Source organism: Lissotriton helveticus, chromosome 10 (assembly GCF_964261635.1).
Source record: "Lissotriton helveticus chromosome 10, aLisHel1.1, whole genome shotgun sequence".
Lineage (NCBI taxonomy): Eukaryota > Metazoa > Chordata > Amphibia > Caudata > Salamandridae > Lissotriton > Lissotriton helveticus.
This window is the reverse complement of record NC_136071.1, coordinates 246,642,889-246,661,752: the sequence shown is the minus strand read 5'-3', so window position 1 is coordinate 246,661,752 and position 18,864 is coordinate 246,642,889. Positions and strand designations below refer to the sequence as shown.

Genomic DNA, 18,864 nt, shown 5'->3' with positions numbered 1-18,864 from the left:
GGATTTATATTGTATTTCTCATGTTTATTTAGTTACCATTCGGTCAGGAGTTTTATCCCATCAGCTTCACCCGCTGGTTCATATGTTTGGCTGGCAGTTTTATGCCATTTCAAGGGCCTATTTTCGCTCACCATGTTGCAAGTGTGGTGAGCTCCTCCGAGCTTTATCCGTCACATGGATATTTCCAAAGCCTATTACGTTCTTACTTTGTCCTTTGGGATTTTTCCTCTCATCTTGGGCAGAGTTTTATTTTCTCTTTATATCTTTTTTCCTCATTTTCTTCCCCTTTTCCTCACATCCTCACTCTAGTCCCTGAGCAATGGGACATACACCCTCTAGCCCAGGTGATGTCACTTCATGTCCCATTGTTCTCAGCATTTGTGCTCCAATATATGTAATTATACATCACTTCTTTCTATGATGCCTGATTTGTAAGTTATATCTCTCAATGTAAAGGCTTAAACCACTCAGTAACTTTAGAAAAAGTCAAAATTATTGCACTAGTCTGAAAGGAGATATAATTTTCCTAACTAAATTTGGTCACAAACAAGCCCTTTTCTTCAAACTGGCCCAATCTCAGATATGACCTGCTCCCCTGTGATTGCTAAAAAAGAATTGTGCCATTACAAAAAAGATATGGCCTCTCCATAACTGCAGTCGAACAAGACAACAAAGGCAGATGGTCTACAGCCAGACTCTCCCATAGTGATGGTGAATTCTATTCCAATAATATATATGTCCCCAATAGTGAGGATTCCTAATTTCAACATACTATTAACTCCAAGCTTACCTCCTTACCACAATTAACACACATTGATATGAAGGACTTTAACTTACAGATGGATGTAATTCTTGACAGACAATCAGCCTTTCGATATAGACCTCCTAAACCACTAAAGCACATAAAGGCAGGCTTAATGTATGCACAACCCATAATACTATTAGATATCTAGTGCCTGCATTACTCCGCAGGGTCCGATTTCACGTTTACTCATCATAATTCTTTCTCTAGGATCGATTATATAGTGCTTGTCTTTTGTCAAGACTCTCTAGACTACTCAATAGAACCCATCTCCAACCATGCTGCCACTACGGTCTCTCTTGAATTTTCCCCACATGCCCTCATAGAGGTGCTTGGCGGATGAACACTGAGTTCCTAGACTCTGAAGAGGACAGACTATAGCTGGCCAAAGAAACCTCACAATTCTTAAAGCAAAATACTGGTTAGGTTTCTTACCCGGTGGTCTTATGGGATGCCATGACATGTGCTTCTGCATCAGTCAAATAGCTAACAGGAATAAGGATATTAAATCTTGAGAAGACAGTTAAAGTAAATACATCTATACATAGACATTCTACTTTGCTCTAATGGCAGAGATCAAGAGCCTCAACAATAAATGTAACTCCATTATCAGTAAGAGAACACACTTGGTAGTACACGCCCAGAACAGCAAGAAACGTTTATATTTTTAAATAAGGCAGGTAAATCTCTAGCAGTTTACTTGACATTTTAATACAATAATTCTATCATAACAGTAATTAAAGATCCCCAGGGTGCTACTAAGACTAAAACATCAGACATTTTACAGATCTTTAGAAACCTTTTTGCCGCTCTCTACAACCCGAACATTGCAGTCACTAACGATGCCTGTGTTATCTTTTCTCAAACTTATACCCATGAAATCTCTGTCAGATGTAGAGAAAATATCACTTAACCAACCAATAGATTCTAATGAAATTGTCCAAGCAAAAGCTCCTGGTCCTGATGGACTCGCAATCAGGTTTCACAAGTGTCATTCCGATTTGATCTTGCCTCCCTCGGAGTCACATTTGCATCATTTTGCCCTTTCAGGTAATGAATGTGGCTCGGCAGTTGAGGCCACCATAATTGTCCTCCCTAAGGAGGGGTAAGACCATCTTGACACTAAGAACTACAGACCTATCTCTGCCCTGAACATGGAGGCTAAAATCTACGCAAAACTCCTAGCGAAACGCCTAGAGTCTCTGATCTCTAAAGTAATACATCAATTGCAGTCTGAGTTTGTCAAGGGTAAATTGGCATGTGATCATCTTTTTTGCCACATATTCGAGAAAGCAGCCGTTCCCCTATCTCCGGCAAACATAGCTACTGCTCTTGTGGCGGAAAAGGCTTTTGATAAAGTTCATAGGCCCTTTCTTGAGGCGTTTTTGGACTGTTTTATTTGGGTTCATCCTTCTCTTCAATGTTTATGTGCCTACATGCTGGTCCTATTGATAGAACAGGTTCTCCCAGCTTCTTTTTCTCTACACCAAGGCACTCGTCAAGGCTGTCCTTTATGTCCCCTGCTATTTTTTCTGGCGATAGACCCTTTGTTGGTTCTGATTAATGAGTCTTCTGATATCAAAGGTGTCACTTTGGGATCGCATACATTTAAAACAGGCACCTACGCGGATGACATACTTATTTTCTCCGAGAATCCTGACGTAACGATCCCCAGGTTAATTTCCTAGTTCAATCCTGCGCAGAATTTTAGGTTTGCACTTTAAATGAGATTATGCCTCTCAATATTCATTATTACTCTTCTTGCATTGGACAGTCCGGTCTTCACTGGAAACCAAAAATGATAAAGAATCTGTTTTTCTAGTAATCTCTCAGAGTTCTTGGCTGATAATGAGAAGAAGACCATAGATAACTTAAGGATCTTCTATTCTCCTGGTTCCCGAAATTTATTTAATGGTTGGGGAGATTGGAAACTTTGAAAATGATTATTAAGCTACTTGTGAATTTTTTGGCCATGATGCTTTGTGTACGATTATCTACAAATTATTATCTGGGTCGATAAGCTATCTTCAAGCTTTCTCAGGACTAATAAAAGACCTAAATTGAGCCTTAAGAAGCTTAGATGGACACAACTAATGGGAGGTTATGAGCTTCCTAAGTGGTTCAATTATCAGACAGCCTTTCTTGGCGCATGCTTGTTGGATACTCAGTATAATAAAGGAGTTCCCTGCCTTTTAATAGAACGCCACCTTATCTCGCCATACTCACTACTTATGGCTCCAACAATGAACAATCTGAAGCTATCTCATTCCCCCCATATCTTCTGACAATATTCGCGCTCTCAAGACGGCAGGAAGGTCTTCGCTCCTCAGCCTATCTAAATACTTGGCCCTCTCTATTGAATAACTCAGAAGCTTCAACCACGGTTTCAGGCGAAGTGGGCCCTGTTTGGGCAACTAAAGAAATCAATGGGGTACCTGAGTTGCTGGAGGATGGAATCCCACTATCCTTTGCCTCACTCTAGGAGAAATACTAGTCGTCTAACACGGATTTCTACAGCTTTTTAAATATCAAAGCAAAACTCTAAATTAGATACCATGCACCCTTCAAGTCTCCTTGGAGGTCACTTAGCGTAAAAAAATTACAAAGCTCTCCATAAGGCATTAGCAACATCCATTTCACCTTTTCAAAAATGGTGATCTAAAATTCTTCAAAGGTCAAATCTTCTCCACCCTCATTCCAGAATCCAGTTAGCCACTTATCCCTAACAATCTCCTTAGAATAAAATTTTTCCTCCTTTATCGCACACACTATTTTATACAGCACATTACCTACACTGGAAACTTTATAGAATGCTAAAGCTAAAGCTGATTCAATCTGAACTTTGCTAGTCCTGGAATGAAGCTACTGATACTCCTCCTCATATGTTATTGACATGTAAACACCTCTCTACTTATTGGAAAGAGGTTCATGATCGACTTACTGTTTTTGGGGTTGCCTTTCCTTTAACTGTCCCTCTTATTTTGCTCGGCCCATATGCACTGAACCCCTCTTTAGACTTACCTGAAAAAGATATTGCATTATTGGACCGTTGACGGTGGCAATCAAAGTTATTTTTTTTAGATTGTAAAGTGCTACATAATGTCTCCTTTCACACATGGTGGGTATAGGTCACTTACCTTAGAAGTACACATAGGAATTTGTCACTTCCTTATGACTTTGTGTGCCTTCACAGTCAATCTGGTACACCCTTGATAAATTTATGTCCAGAGCATAGTGGTCCCTATCTTATTATCTGTTTTCACCTAGCGCAAATGGCTGTTATTTTCCCATCATAGCTGTTATTTTCCCAAGGCGCTTACGCCCTTCCCTTATTCCCCCCCTCCTTTTAGTTTTTCTTCCCCTATTTTCTTTCACCCAATTTATTTTACCCATTTTCTTTTTGCTTTTCTATTGTTATGCACATTTTATCCTGTTGGCCTATTGACCTTTTGCTTAAAATTGTATCTGATATGCCTTTTCTTTTTTCCTTTTGTATCCAAGTTTTATTTTGTGGTGCCATTAAGTCCTTGCATTATCTTCCATTACAAAACACAATGTTGGAATATATGTTTAGATTTTTTTGGTACTGTTGACATTTACATGGAATGCTGTCGCTATAGACCTTATGGCACCTTATGGTCAATTCCTTTTTTATATGTTTGATCGATTATTATCGATATAATTCACTGTGTTTGGCATCCTTACACCATATTGGGCCTCTGTTGCATGTATGGTATACCTTCTTTCATTGTTTTCCCTATTTTCTAAAAAGATCATTAAAATATTCGGAGCCCAAAAAAACAAACGTAGATTCTGGGGTTATTTCTTTTATGACTGTGTTATTTCCCTTAACGAAATGAAGGAGTGTTGGTGCACTGTGTGGTGATTAAGTGTTAACATGGATTACATCTATTCTACCGGATATTAAAGTGGACATTGTACTGAAGCAATTGATCTTACTGTACCATACTTCTGAAATGTAACCGCGTGACTTTGCATTAGAGTATACCCGTTACCTCAGGTAAATTGATGCAGTGCATCCGTTTATTGTGATACCACAACACTGAGCATGGAGCTCATGGAGTCGCCAAACGCACTTCTTTAGGGGTTATCCTGTTAATATTTCTTAGGAAAATAATTGCTCTACACCCAGTAACAAAAAGAACAATTCCAACAGAACAAAACAAACTAATAAATCAAAATATTTCACATTTTCCACTCTTGAGGCACAGTTATAAGGTAGCACATGCCGAGAGAAAATGTGCTTACTGGGTAAACGGTATGGTTGTATCCACAAGGCATACATTTGTCAACAGAGCATGAGGTGATCCGAGTCCATAGCGAAACCAAGAGAACGCCAATGCTGACCAATCGCATGAAGACACACCTGTGGATGAAAATTACGTTACAAATTACATGCACACTAATACATATGTTACATGATGATTAAATATTTACTCTAAGGTGTACAACATTCATTTTTCATTACTTTATAATAAACTACACAACTGAAAATTGACAATTATACTGCGGGGAAAAATGAGAGCGAGCTATGTATTAATCAGGAAGTCAGTATGTCTGGCTTTAATATGCTAACACGTGCAAACAGCATTTGTGAATTCCTGCTTTTGCGAGTGTAATCACATTAAAGACAGCCCTATGGGCTTTACAAGTCTTTTTTAGGTTTTTGGCACAAACAATATTGTAATCTGCCATTATTCCCTGCTGGCTCACAATAGACTTCGTCTAAATCTCCAATCTCATTTTTTTTGTGTTATCAGAATTTGTAGCACATGCTTCTAGCCATTTCCCTGGTATTCATCACACTATGCACAGTCTTTCAGCAACAATTTCTATACACCAATTCAATATTGCCCATTGTCATACTGGCACCGTAAGTCAGTACTAGCTTCTTAAAAAAACGATACTTTGGATCTTGAGACGTGTTTCACTCTTAACATTCAAGTATAAGGTTGCCCTTGAATCCTACCGCCACAATCCTATTGCACGGATCACTTTAAGCCCCCTCAGATTTAGTTGAAAATATTCTAATTGCTCAGCAAAACAAGCATTTACAATGCAATGGTTTCGCCTTTGGAAAAGTTAGAGCTATTGGCATTGTAAATGACAACATTTGTATTTATGTGTTGGTTTTGAAAACAGATAAATAAATGGCATTGTCATTTACATTGCCAATAGCTGGCTATTCTGAACAAACCATTGGTATCCGGCCTGGCACTGAAACGAAAACAACTCCCAGAATACCTTAAATAGCTAAATGAAACCTCAGAAGTAGAAACATTATGTCCTGACTACACGAGAGAGGCTGCAATTGTAACTGCGAGGGACAAATACCACTGAACTGGGAAGAAGACGGTGTACAACTATAGTGGAGGAATAACAACCTCGTACACTACTGCATACCACTGTGCTTTGGATCCAGGAACACCACAGGCCCAGGTTTGGACGCTACTTCAGAAATGCCACAGCACAGAAAGAATAACATTACCTAATGTACTTGCGTAATGTAGTTGGTGCTCATGTAAAGCACTCCAATACCTACTTTTGCGTTATTTAAAACTGCCCAGAAATAGAAGCGGGGTTGAAGTCCTGGCAACGTGTTACAAATGCAGTTCATTAAAAAACTTTTTTCTTGTTATTGAGGCCGCAGAAACAGCCAGTCTCGAGGAGCAGCGTCAAGCATGGGGAGTAACTGTGACGGTGAGTACGCTGTATTCTGGGTTAGTTCTTTAGATGCTTACCGTGCCGCGAGAGCGGGGACGGGGCTTCATGATAGGAGAATAAAGACTCTGCAATGGACAGAGGCTGGTAATCTATAAGAGCGGCATACGTGGCATTGTGTGAGGAGTTGGGCACGAGGTGAGACATACCCTCCTATCTGAAATGAAAGAAGAGGTAAAATGACCGTGCCTCCAGGAATGAAGAGAGATGGAGGCAGACCTTGCTATCAGTAATGAAGGAAGAGAGACCCTGCTACCTCTAATGAAGGAAGAGAGACCCTGCTACCTCTAATGAAGGGAGAGGGAGACAGACACCGCTACCACTACCCCTCACGATAGAAGAGAGAGGCAGGCATCACTTACGAAGGAGGTGGAATGCAGAATCTTTTACAGCATACGAAAACGAAGGAGGGCGATGAAGACCCTGCTATTAATAATAAAGGAATTGGGGACCCACCCCACTAATGTTAACCTGCAATACAGGTCAGTAATTACATATTCATCTTCTGCGGGTCATAACATTGAGCCCTGCAAGGCCAACTCCGATTCCTATGCTTCGGAGGTGGGTACAATGAGCACCATTGAATTGGGCAGTAGTAACACCTGTTGTTTACAGCATCTAGAAACAACAGCATTGAAACTTTATGTAAGAAGTTATCATTGCTAATAAAAGATGAGGAGGGCCTTCTACCACTGACACAAGAACAGGAAACAGGAAAATAAAAAAAAACGGAAAACTGACCCACTGACTATTGGGCAGGATGCAGGCCACACTACACTACAGACAGGAAGTCAAGCACAGCCTGCTCCAATAATGAAAGATGGAATAAGACGGAAACACCAGCGATGGACAGAGGAAGTAAGGCCACCCTGGTGGTCCATAATGTTATAATATGGTCTGCTACGAACCATAATGTACACTGTGTTCTTTCTTAAAAGCCCAAACTCATTCAGTGAGCTCTTGCTTTCCCCTCCCCTCTCCGCTTAAGGGTCATTGTGCACAACCATCTAATCTGCGTGTGAATTAGCAGCCTCATATGCTGCAACAAATAAACTGAAATACTATGGTAGAATGTACGCCATAGAAATAGGTCTAACATAACATAAACGTGCAGTGACTGACTCTCGGGAATGTATCAGCTCACTGCACACTTCTCGATGTGTACATGTCGTTTTTATTTTCAACATTATCATATGCACCCGGGGGTATGAATTCACTTTATCGACCTTGTCATTAGAGATGGGCGTACAAATCATTGCAGCTGGTGTATTTATCCACTCAACAAGCCTTCTTTCTTCAGCTCTTTCTTGTTGCTCTGACCAACAATGAGTTATGTTAAACAGGGGCCGACAATGTCACGGACCATCGCGATTAAACAAGAACATTAAAAAATAAATTTCCCAAAAATACTCTATACGTGCTTTTATCCGAATTGCATCAGAGATACATATCAGGTGTACATTGAACAAAGGGGTTGAATCAAGAACTGCACGTGAATGTGGCTTAACGGCGAGAGCGGCGACTTTGACGCTGGGAAACCGGGTTCGAGTCTGGCGAGAGGCTCAAACATCCTGTGATTCTGGGCAAATCTCCCCGAGCCTAAAAACGAATGTGTCCGTCTGTAACGTATCTGGTGCTCACGTAAAGCGCTCTGATACTTTCGGGTCGAGTTCACGCTATATAAAAAACATAAATCGAACATTCTGAGGTTTAAAATAAAAACTCTTTTCTCAAGCCCACTCGTGAGTTAACATGGTGCGTAGGGAACGTTTCATGTTCCTTCTTCGTAACTTGGGCGGGGGGGGGGTGGGGGATGTTATGACTTCAATTTATTTGGGAAGAGATGAGGAAAGAGCTGATGACCCCCTACAGGGAACAGTCTGGTGCTGTAATTGTTCCAATTGCCTTTACAAAGTGCTTACTGCCCCTGACGAAGCGCGTGATTGGTTCTCGCACAGGATCGATTAGCACGTCGGGTGATCCGCCTCTTTCTAAACGACCATTTTCTCCCATCTGCAGATGTAACCGTTTCTTCAGGAAGTGCTCCATTCACGAAGGCGCCGTCCCAGCAGGAGTGTCGGCTCAGGACAAAGGGCGCCCAAAGGCAGACAGATAAGCACCATTTACCGTTAAGCACTGCGAATTATGGGCAAATCTCCCCGAGCCTAAAAACGAATGTGTCCGTCTGTAACGTATCTGGTGCTCACGTAAAGCGCTCTGATACTTTCGGGTCGAGTTCACGCTATATAAAAAACATAAATCGAACATTCTGAGGTTTAAAATAAAAACTCTTTTCTCAAACCCACTCGTGAGTTAACATGGTGCGTAGGGAACGTTTCATGTTCCTTCTTCGTAACTTGGGCGGGGGGGTGGGGGATGTTATGACTTCAATTTATTTGGGAAGAGATGAGGAAAGAGCTGATGACCCCCTACAGGGAACAGTTTGGTGCTGTAATTGTTCCAATTGCCTTTACAAAGTGCTTACTGCCCCTGACGAAGCGCGTGATTGGTTCTCGCACAGAATCGATTAGCACGTCGGGTGATCCGCCTCTTTCTAAACGACCATTTTCTCCCATCTGCAGATGTAACCGTTTCTTCAGGAAGTGCTCCATTCACGAAGGCGCCGTCCCAGCAGGAGTGTCGGCTCAGGACAAAGGGCGCCCAAAGGCAGACAGATAAGCGCCATTTACCGTTAAGCACTGCGAATTATGGGTAATCTCCCCGAGCCTAAAAACGAATGTGTCCGTCTGTAACGTATCTGGTGCTCACGTAAAGCGCTCTGATACTTTCGGGTCGAGTTCACGCTACATAAAAAACATAAATCGAACATTCTGAGGTTTAAAATAAAAACTCTTTTCTCAAGCCCACTCGTGAGTTAACATGGTGCGTAGGGAACGTTTCATGTTCCTTCTTCGTAACTTGGGTGGGGGATGTTATGACTTCAATTTATTTGGGAAGAGATGAGGAAAGAGCTGATGACCCCCTACAGGGAACAGTTTGGTGCTGTAATTGTTCCAATTGCCTTTACAAAGTGCTTACTGCCCCTGACGAAGCGCGTGATTGGTTCTCGCACAGGATCGATTAGCACGTCGGGTGATCCGCCTCTTTCTAAACGACCATTTTCTCCCATCTGCAGATGTAACCGTTTCTTCAGGAAGTGCTCCATTCACGAAGGCGCCGTCCCCGCAGGAGTGTCGGCTCAGGACAAAGGGCGCCCAAAGGCAGACAGATAAGCGCCATTTACCGTTAAGCACTGCGAATTAACTGTTCCTGGTCCAAACAAGCACCTACGAGGACAGGGGGGGGGGGGCGGGAGAGGACACGAACGGCGGGAGAGGACACGGACGGGGGGAGGGAGACGGGAAACGTGCACAGGACAGCGAGGGGAGGGGGGACGGCGGGAGGAGGGACACGGAGGAAGGCAGGACAGCAGCAAGCACGGCCCGGCCGGACCAGATTCGGGGGCGTTCCCGGCTGACGTCGCGTGACGTCAGCAAAAGCCAAAGAATCTCGGGAACGCCCCCGAATCTGGTCCGGCATTGACGGACAGGCCCCTCGTCCAATGGCTAGGCTCCATTTATGGAGCCAGCCAATGAATGACGAGGGCCGACCCAAAGCCACACTACAGTTCTCATAAGATTTCTCCTGCGCAAAAGCTGCTTGCGCAGCTTTTTGCAGTCGAAACCTAAAAATTATGCCCATGCGGGGTCTCAGATAAATAGCTTGACTAACCATTCAATGTTTTTCTTGTAATGTATATTGTGATAGATCCATGGAGGTCAAATCACCAAAATATCTGTGGTAGTGAAAGTGATATCACAACTTTTATCCCACCCACCTGATGACATCACAGGAAGTGACATCACACAGCCTATGACCTTCGTGACAGCACAGGAAGTGACGGTCTGCAGACTACCTCCAACCATGCCACTGGAGGTGACGGGGGTGGGGGTGATTAAAGTTCATGTTTCGAGTCAAACTAATAAAGTAAGTTTGTAAACAAAGACCGGAATCTGCTAGTAATACTGCTGCAAATTCCACTTAGATTGTTTCGGTAGAACCAGAGTACGTTTTGTAAAACACAATGCTAAAATAAGTACACATCCCAAGCTTCACATGGTACAGAAGCTGGTAACCGTGGCTCTTGCAATGATAAACAAGCTGGCACAGTGCCAACTTTGCTGTGCGACTATTCACAGTAACTGGTGAACGGGAATTACACGATCCTTATTGAAAATGATGATAATTAGAGGTGCATAGACAACTTGGCATGCTGTGCATTACTTAAGTGAATCTGTAAATACAATTTTCTTAACTGACTCAATGCAACCCCTTCTATCCTCAGAAGGGTAAACAGAATGAGTGGATCTGCCTGGAGGGCAACCGGTGACTAATGGTCAAACATATTCCAAGAATGGGCAGTAAGTTATGAAATTAGAAGTGTGGAGTAGATTAACAGGAATTGAAAGTACTCAATTCAGTCCTCCTGTTAGAACTTTGCTATTGTGTTCCTTCATTCCTTGCTGTAATCTGTATCGAATGAACTTGCTGCGTTAATGAAGATTTCTCGGGTGGGGGCTTTAAGTGTGAGAGGAAGTAGTCTGTAAAAGTTTATTGTATTATTTTGGACTGAATTAGTCTAAGAGAAACTCTTCTGTCCTCAGAGAGTTGCTGAAACTATACTGCGTGGCCCTCACATTACTAAGAAAAAGATGGAAAGGAGGCAGAAAGAAGATTTTATAACTGCAGGTGTTGCTGCAAATATCTACCACACGTCCCAGAAACCTTGCAATAATATTCTTCGGCATAGGTGTAGTCACACGGTATAATGTCACTCTCACTCGAAAAGCGAGTAAGGTTATTTTAATGACTGAAAAGCTCCCCCCCCCCCCACACACTTCTCCAGGCAGCTTCATCCAAAAACCTAGGATTGGAGCAGCTGCCCCTTAATGGCTCCTCACTGGTGATAAAGGGACGGTCGCAGTCAGACACTTCACGTACAAGCCGAGGGTAAGGGCATCTTCCGGCAGGGCCGGCCTAAGGCATGTGCAAGCTGTGCACCTGCACAGGGCCGCCAAACCCCAGGGGCCGCCACGCCAATATATATCCTTAGATACATATTTGCGTGGCGGCCCCTGGCAGGGATTTGGCGGCCTCGGGCCCCCTACCTACACTCCCTGCTCAGGGCCTCCGTGAGCCTAGAGCCGGCCCTGCTTCCGGAGACTGAGCAGCTGGGGAGTGGGTGCAGGTGTCAGTGTTAAAGGTTGGTGATTCGCACTGCTCACAGCCATATTCCTTCAATGGCCTCCTGTTTTCCACATGGAGGTGATGACTTCAGGATACAAAGGAACCACGGCGGCCTCCTGGGAGTATATCGGAGTCAGAAATTAATAATGCTAATGTAAGTGACTGCACGGTGGCTGACATTGATTCATTAACTGTGAAGGTGGAGACGCATCTAAACGCCAAAACACAAAAATCCAATGGCAAATCAGCAAGTGTGCAGGATATGTTCAGAAAGGTTATAGCATCATCTAGCTGTTATTAGTAGGAAAATGTTGAATAACCCAGCATCTGTGCCCTCTGTAGTTTTTGACCGCCTGGAGTCTACAAAGCCTGTCCCGACCCAGCTCTGTAAAAAAATCAGCTATAGTGCGACAACCCTTCTCTCCCAAAATTACTATCGTTTTTGGTATACCGTGCCCAAACAGATTTGCTTCTCTAGCTGCCAATGGAGACGGTGACCAGCTACTCTCAAAGTCAGTACATCATTACACTAATAACTCCTGTTCAAACTGAACATGTTATTCATCAAGCGCCCATGTGCACCAACGAACAACAAACATTTAACCTCAAGTTGGATCCTCTTAAGGGTTTATTTTCCTCTTTGATAGCGCAGGTTAATATTTAACAATCTTACATTTTGTTGCTGTGGATGTTCATGCCGTGCGGGGTCCTTAGGGTATTAACAAAAGGCTCAAATAGGTCCAAAATCTATTACTGGGGACCACTTACAGTCAAGTATTCAGAGCTTGAATCAGAGGCCAGTAGCAGCTATGTCTTTCATCTGACTGGAGGGGAGGCAATAGCTCTTTAAAAGGGCATCTATTCTGTACACCCTCCACAACAGCCCGTCCTTCGTGCCCAGTGCACTCATCACTGGGAACGAAGGAGGGGTTGGAACATCTAGATTAGACTGCATATGTGTATTCCTGCTGCCAGTATATTCCCCATGGGCCATAGTATGGTAAGTCGATATCTTGGAGTTTAGAGGCAATGAACAGGGCTCTTTTTTAGCCACTGTTCAGTGGGTTTGCATCTGATCTACACCTGAACTTATTGATTATAGAGATTCCCTTAGGGATTTGGTTAATAATACCAGTGCTAAAAATGTTCTTTGGATCAAATTTGTTTTGATTGGTTCAGTAGGTTGGGAATTTAGAGACTCTGGGAGCCAAATCACCTTTGTAAAGCTGAGCTTAATGAACTGAAATCTCACTACTGGGCATACATTCATGAACAACATAAGTAGCGGGGCTAAGGGTCATTTAAACAATATGTTCTTAGAGCTTAAGCACTACCCTTGCTTTGAGCCCTTTTGGACTCTATTCATCCACCAGCAGCTAAGAGTTTGTACGTTAGTTTTAGACTAGGCACTCTCCCGCTGAGACACTTCACAAACAAGTGGAAAAAAGATGCGGCTTCAAGCCTCTATCCAGCTTGTGGTCTTGAAGACGAGTCAGAGGTACATGTTATGTTTTTTTTGTCCAGAGTCCTTGGTTCCAGGCACAAATGGATCCACCCAGTTTGTAGAACCTTGGATTTGATTAGATACCTTAAGGCACAGAGAATTCTAAAAAGTGATACATCTCCATTAATTGTCTTTGCTTTTAGTAAATGTTTATTAAACGTTTGGTATCAGCGTAGTAAATTTTTAATAACAGAAGATTTGTGATTTATAATGTACACCATCATATGATTTTTAACTAGTTTACGTTTCATATGTCTCATAGACCTTTACTGTGATTGCAAAGTGTTATGAATTTGCCTCTTTGCATTTAGTGTTAGGGCATTACTCCTTGTATTGGCACTTTTAAAGCATGAAATTGTATTTTTACCATAACTATTGCAGTAATTGTGTATATATCATTTATTTTACGGTTGTATAATCAGGTTTTTATAGTTTAATCAAATGGAATGGAGTGGTTTTTATCCATTTTAAGTTCTGTACTGTACTGTTTAATTACTTTGTTGGTTCTTGTTAAACCGAATAAAGTATTATACTACTACATCTTTCAGTGAAGATGGTTATTAAATGGCGTGTTTGAAAATGTCACTTTTAGAAAGTGGGCAGTTTCTTGCTCAAATGTTCTGGGCCTGCCTGGGGAATTCACGTGTGTTGCCTGACAGCTGGGCTTTCCTGCATACACTCTAGACAGTCACACAAAGGGAGTTTAAGTATACCCTGTATATCCTGATGGCTTATCTCCAGGCTGATGGGCCTTTCTGAGATAGAGTGGTGGGATGAGTTGTCACGGACACCTGAATAAGGCTGTGCCGATCCTCACGCAATGCTGTCTTCACCACCTGTAGTGTGTCTGGGGGCAGATAAGGGAAGGGGCAGGTTTTGTGCACAACAAATACTTTTCTTTGAAGGGTGCCCACTCAAAGACCAAAACTGGTATAAGTATTGGTGCTCTGTCCCCACAGCTTTAGAATACTCTGGACTAAGGACTCTGCCAAGAAGAAGGGCTGGAAATGCTGTTGAGACAGCCTACCACACTACTGCGTGCTTTGCTGTGTTGGCCATCTGTGGGCTGCTTCTGTCTTAAGCAGGGAAAGGACTGGACTTTCTTTATTCTGCTGTTTAAGTTTCTCTAAGGGCTTGAGGTAGAGCTTGCCTCCTGTTAGAAGTATCAGGAACATCAGCGACTGACTTCATCTGCTTACCAGCACTAGGAACTTAGTGATTGACACCGTCTGACGAGTATATCAGGGATTGTCCCAGGACCTACCAGCGAACACCGCCACAGGCGTACCGTTTTTAGGCTTTCAATCTGCTTCAAGGAGATTCATACCCTGTTGCCAATCTACAAGATACTTCAATTGATCTAAAGAGCATCTTGATACAGCCCTACGTACAGACTGTATACGGCGGATTTGGTCCCTCGTCTCTACCACACGTGCTCCCTTAGTCCTGAAGAAGACCCCACCACAAGGAACACTAACCATCCTGTACTAGAAGGGGTCGAAACGTCAACTACAATCCAAATACAAACTCTAGCGACTCCATATAAGATAAACTCAGGGTCCTGTAGAGCTATGTATTACAATGGGAACATTATGATCATGTATGGAAACGTATACAGCGAATAATTGTGATGGATATATGTCACCACTACCTTTCCTGGTCCCTCACCCACACCAAATCACTTTATCCCCATCTCCCTTACCTTCTATTTCACCTCGAGCACTGTATATAAAAGATCTTTTGCAATTCTGAACCATTGAGCATATATAAGACTAATATTTTTAGATGCCTTGACTTGTACTGCATCGATTATTATTATTTTTGAACAAATACAAAGGATTCAGAAGTGGATCAAATGACCACAATGATATTTGTGTTGTGTGTTTTTGTAAATATATACATAATTTGCTCAAACTGCCGCGACCGCTTTGTATAATACTACAACAGAAGAAAGCAGAACACCGACGAGATGCCTTCACCATAACCTGATGGCACTGCACAAAGCATTGCCTCACTTCACAACTCAACCCTGGTCTCACCTGCGGCGCTGCCGTCAGCGAGCTGCTGCTTGCACCATGACCTGTGGGCACAGGCACATCGTATCGCTCACATCGCAGCCCTTGTATCACAGATGACACTCCGTGCGGACATCGACACCGCTGCCTGTGGACACCGCTCGGGGTACACAAAGCATCACCCCATCCCACACCACATCCCTGGACTACCAACAGTGCCATCGACTTCAGTCCCATCAACAAATGCCACTGCTTGCACCACGACCTGTGGGCACCACACGACGCATCGTCCTGCTTTGCATCACTATCTTTGGTCTACCGACGACAGAGCTTCCCCAAGGTTGCAGCACCGCTGCCTGCACTATAACCTGTGGGCACTGTATGACACATAGGCTCAGCTCTCTTCGCATCACAGCCTGCCATTGTGCCAGACTTCCACTGCACTGAGTTCTATCTGCATAACTTGTAACTTCAAGTGCCCGACCACCTCGGCACCAACCACCAGAACCAATGCCTGCTGACGCTGGCGTTGCCACCTCTCCGGATCGCATCGCATTGCAAGGTCCACAAAGCCCTGCATTGCCAAGGTTTTGTTTGCAGGTCTTCCCAACACTGTTGCTGGCCTGCATCCCTCGTGGTTGGCCTAAACTGTTGGATTCGTTGATCACGACGCTGCAATAGGCCTGGGCGGAGCTATTGACTTCGGGGAACTGTATGTTAAGCTGATTCTTACAAAATTAGTATTTTAATTTATGCAAGTTGGATTTTTATTGATTTGGTCTCGTTTTACACAGACAAACATTGGCTATTTTTCAAAAACTGGTGTGGTGTAATTTTGCAGTGTTTTCACTGTGTTACTGTGTGTTAGGTGCAAACGCTTTACACATTGCCTCTGAGATAAGTCATACTCCTCATGCCGAGCTAACAAAGGGGTGAGCAGAGGTTATTTTAGATGTGTTACTCCCTTACCCTACTTAAACAGGGTGCAAGCAATTGCCAACTAGAGACCCTCCTTTCAAACAGTTATCATGAATGATATTTTGAATAAGAATTTAAATTCCTTTTATGGTTCTACTTAGCACCCTTGACAAAGTGTAAAAGTTCAGCGAAAAACATGTTGGCAGGGTCTATGAAATGGCTGTGTCTATGAAATGGCTGTGGTAATGTAATAGCAATGTGCTCTGAGACTATCACCATGAACTGGCTATAAACTTTCATTTCAGTAAATTAACATAGGGATGTCCAACCTATGACAAGGACGGGGACCTATATAGTTTAATTTCAGGTAGAGGGGTGTTAGATCATCCTATGGGGCATGCTTGTCAGAGCCTACACAAACACACCCTAGACAACTAGGTTAGGGAACGCACAGTAGGAGTGCACTATATATATTACTTATATGCCAGCATACGTACACTATTTTAGCACAATAGTGGAATTGTTCACTCTCCTCACCGTCCTTAAACTTCTAATAACTTTTATCCGATTCTGTCTATTGAGCATCACAGAGCATATATTTTATACAAGAATCACAATGGTTCAATAAATATTGAAAACGCCCCTTTGTGTCTTTCTTGGATATCTCTCTGAAAGCACACAAGTGAGTTAGCGAAAGGGGTTCTGGATCTGTTACCACATTTCTTGGAAGGGTTGCAGGTTATCGTTTTCTGAGCTTGCCCAAACCATTTGCCACTAGTCTAGGTTGGGGGGCTTACGGTGGCACACTGAGCTAGCAGGTCTCTAGGACAACATATCCTGAGGAGGGGCACAGAATCACCCTGGCACCAATTCCAACGTTTATGTTGCCCAACAAGCCCACAGTTCCTACTAGAAAAGTGGAAACTATATGACATGGTGCCTGACAATGGTAGTTTGGGTTCTTATTTAATGGATCACCTTAGTAGTTCTCCTGTGCATACTCTGAGACCTCTACTTACCTCCTAACCGGAGATATTTGTGGTAGTAGGGACTATCCTCCTCAGCTGAGTTGGTAACCCCTATGTATTGGCTGAAAGTTGTTTCCCTTTGAACTATTCTAAGGATATATTTGCGTTATTTTACCCTCCCAGAAATTCATATACAATTATGTCTGGAGACTATCAGGATCCAGCACTAGACATTGCTGAAAACGGCAGACATGCAGTTACTCAGAAGCTATTTCAACATGGTCTCTCACTTAGGGGTGGAGATGTTACCTTTGTGCTTGAGGCTCACGAAGCACACATAGGATAGAGGAGCTCTATTAACGAGTTACATTCTTGGCAGCAGACAACACAACAGGGCAATTTCACAAATACTAACAAGATGAAGTTCCAAATAACTACACACCATACGAAGGAATAGAAATACCTTTAACACAAGAGAGATAATTGAAACTGGTTTGATGGCGCCTTTCCACATACAACAAATAATGTTAAACTAGGTTCCCTTAGCAATGAGGGAAAGACAATGCATCCTAATGTTGATGCTTTATCAGCAGTACACTTGCAAACACTATACAAACAGTGACAAAATCCAGATGTTTGACAAAATTCATTAAGTGGAACATTAACACTCAACCCTGCGCGAACTGCTTAAGATGCACAACCACAATTGTCTACACAGGGCACCAGCCCACTAACAGTGAATGCAGTCATTGGTAAGGTTCGCATAAAAAGGGAAGAGATTCCGTTTTGGAATGCACAATATACAAGCCAGCTTGAACTGGTGTTTCCCCATACGGGTCCACAAGAAAAACAGAGAATATTACCAGTTTGCTTGCCGATGGTTATGGCTCCCCCACTAAGTAAGTAAGTAAGTTTATTGGCATAGTTAATTAAAACCATTGCAAAAGATTACACTATAAAATTCATATTCCATGGTTAAAAACATTTTAAGAATTAGAATAAAATACTGCATTGTGATAATACATGGTCAAATTACGGTGTTTGGAGTAGTCAATGGGTCACGCGTGCTTGGATATCATGGCGAGATTGTCTCTGCTTGTTTCGTTTAAGTTCCCGCCATAGATCCTTGTCCACTTCCGGTAGCTGTTTCACACGCAGTCAGAGAAGAGACTTTAGCCCCGTTTTTTTGTTCGGCCATCCTTAGATATTTTACCAGTCTGCAATTTAATTGGATGTTCGCTGGGTTAAAGCAGGCCAGCACTGCTTGCCTTCTGGTGCGGATCCCTTTCTGGTTGAATGAATCTTTTAGAAATTGAGACCGTACTTGACGCAGTTCTTCACATAGGCAAATTACGTGCAGAATGTCACCATTCTTGTTGTTACACAGTCTGCAGGCAGCTTGGCCTTTGGACCTCAACCATGGTGGCAAATGTTGAGTACATGGAAGCATCCCCAGTCTGTACTTTAGGAAATTCATTTTTGTCACCCTCGAGTAAGGCTGATTGAAATATGGTTGTGGGGTGAGCGATTTGTACGAGCTGAGGGTCATCCAGGCGTGGGATCTTTTCGAGAAGGCTGCCTTGTCGTTAAGTAAGGAGGATAGTTTTATGCTTTTCCACACCAATTTTTTGAAAAACAGAGAATATTACCAGTTTGCTTGCCGATGGT

General features: G+C 42.9%; 1 protein-coding gene across 2 annotated transcripts in view; it reads right to left on the bottom strand.

Annotated features, from left to right (window-relative positions):
- The window catches only part of TMC7 (transmembrane channel like 7), a 430,401-nt gene that overhangs the window by 123,317 nt on the left and 288,220 nt on the right, over positions 1 to 18,864 (bottom strand). For both annotated transcript variants that reach the window (XM_078665244.1, XM_078665243.1), the window contains exon 10: positions 5,072 to 5,189. In XM_078665244.1, coding sequence (XP_078521370.1) covers positions 5,072 to 5,189 — 118 coding nt within the window. The remainder of the gene's footprint in view (positions 1 to 5,071; positions 5,190 to 18,864) is intronic.